Source organism: Temnothorax curvispinosus, unplaced genomic scaffold, assembly GCF_003070985.1.
Source record: "Temnothorax curvispinosus isolate PA1 unplaced genomic scaffold, ASM307098v1 QBEX01013018.1, whole genome shotgun sequence".
NCBI lineage: Eukaryota > Metazoa > Arthropoda > Insecta > Hymenoptera > Formicidae > Temnothorax > Temnothorax curvispinosus.
In genome coordinates this window covers 1-854 of record NW_020222798.1, presented here as the reverse complement: position 1 = coordinate 854, position 854 = coordinate 1, and the positions used below count along the sequence as shown (strand labels likewise).

General features: G+C 41.6%; 1 protein-coding gene across 1 annotated transcript; it reads right to left on the bottom strand.

The window, feature by feature from the left end:
• Nucleotides 1–367: 367 nt before the first annotated feature.
• LOC112463087 lies at nt 368–769 on the bottom strand. The gene has a single exon (XM_025029267.1). It carries the CDS (start codon nt 767–769, stop codon nt 368–370), a length of 402 nt encoding a protein of 133 aa, XP_024885035.1.
• Between the last annotated feature and the right edge of the window lie 85 nt (nt 770–854).

The window sequence follows — 854 nt, the reverse complement described above, 5'->3', positions numbered from 1 at the left end:
ATTGCATGAAGTGCACACCATCCGCGAGACGAAAATCGCTCTGAGTCCGTACGACGATAAGCGATACATTATACCCGATTCGATCGATACGTTACCGTGGGGACATTATCAAATACCCCCTCTGAAAACGTAGTGTATTGTATGTATATGTAAAATGTAATATAATATATAATAGTATAACGTAAAGTAATGTAATGTAATGTACGTATGTATGTATGGTAACATAACGTAATGTAACATAAAGTAAGGTAATGTAACGTATATTATATTGTTGGAAGGGATATTAATAAAAATATTGTACATGTATCTATTTAATATTTCTTACATAGTTTATTTTTCATATGTTTTAAAATACGATCTACATGAATTAAATAACATTGTCCTTGTGTATCCATGAGTTGTGCGATCCATCGAATCCCAGCCATTTCACGTAGACCTCGTCTCCCCTCCTGCGCAGTACTTTCTCCACGAGATACGTGTCCGGGTAAGCCACGCAATGTAACTCGTGCTCATAGAACGCTCCAGCGATAGATTTTCCGCGATAGTCCTCCAGCAGATAGGTTGCTGGATTAGTGTGTTGCACTTTAACGATCTTAAACACCTCGGTGCTCCAATTTGGTGTGTAACCCTTCTCGAAAATTGTCTTGTGCTTGCTAACGTGTACCCGATCGCCTACTTTGAACTTTGTCAAACCTGCGATCTTGATCGCGCTATACACCGTGGTTAAGAGTCTTTTAGCGATTGCAGGAGTAACGTCGACGGGCCGCATGCCGATCGTTCGATGCTTGCGCGCGTTGTACTCCGCGGTGAGACGCGGTAGCTCGTCGATCCACTTGTAAGTTCCGTTGAACGTA

What these genes read in the sequence shown, in the direction of transcription:
- LOC112463087 (XM_025029267.1), bottom strand. Translation starts at nt 769, where the DNA reads ATGCGGCCCGTCGACGTTACTCCTGCAATCGCTAAAAGACTCTTAACC.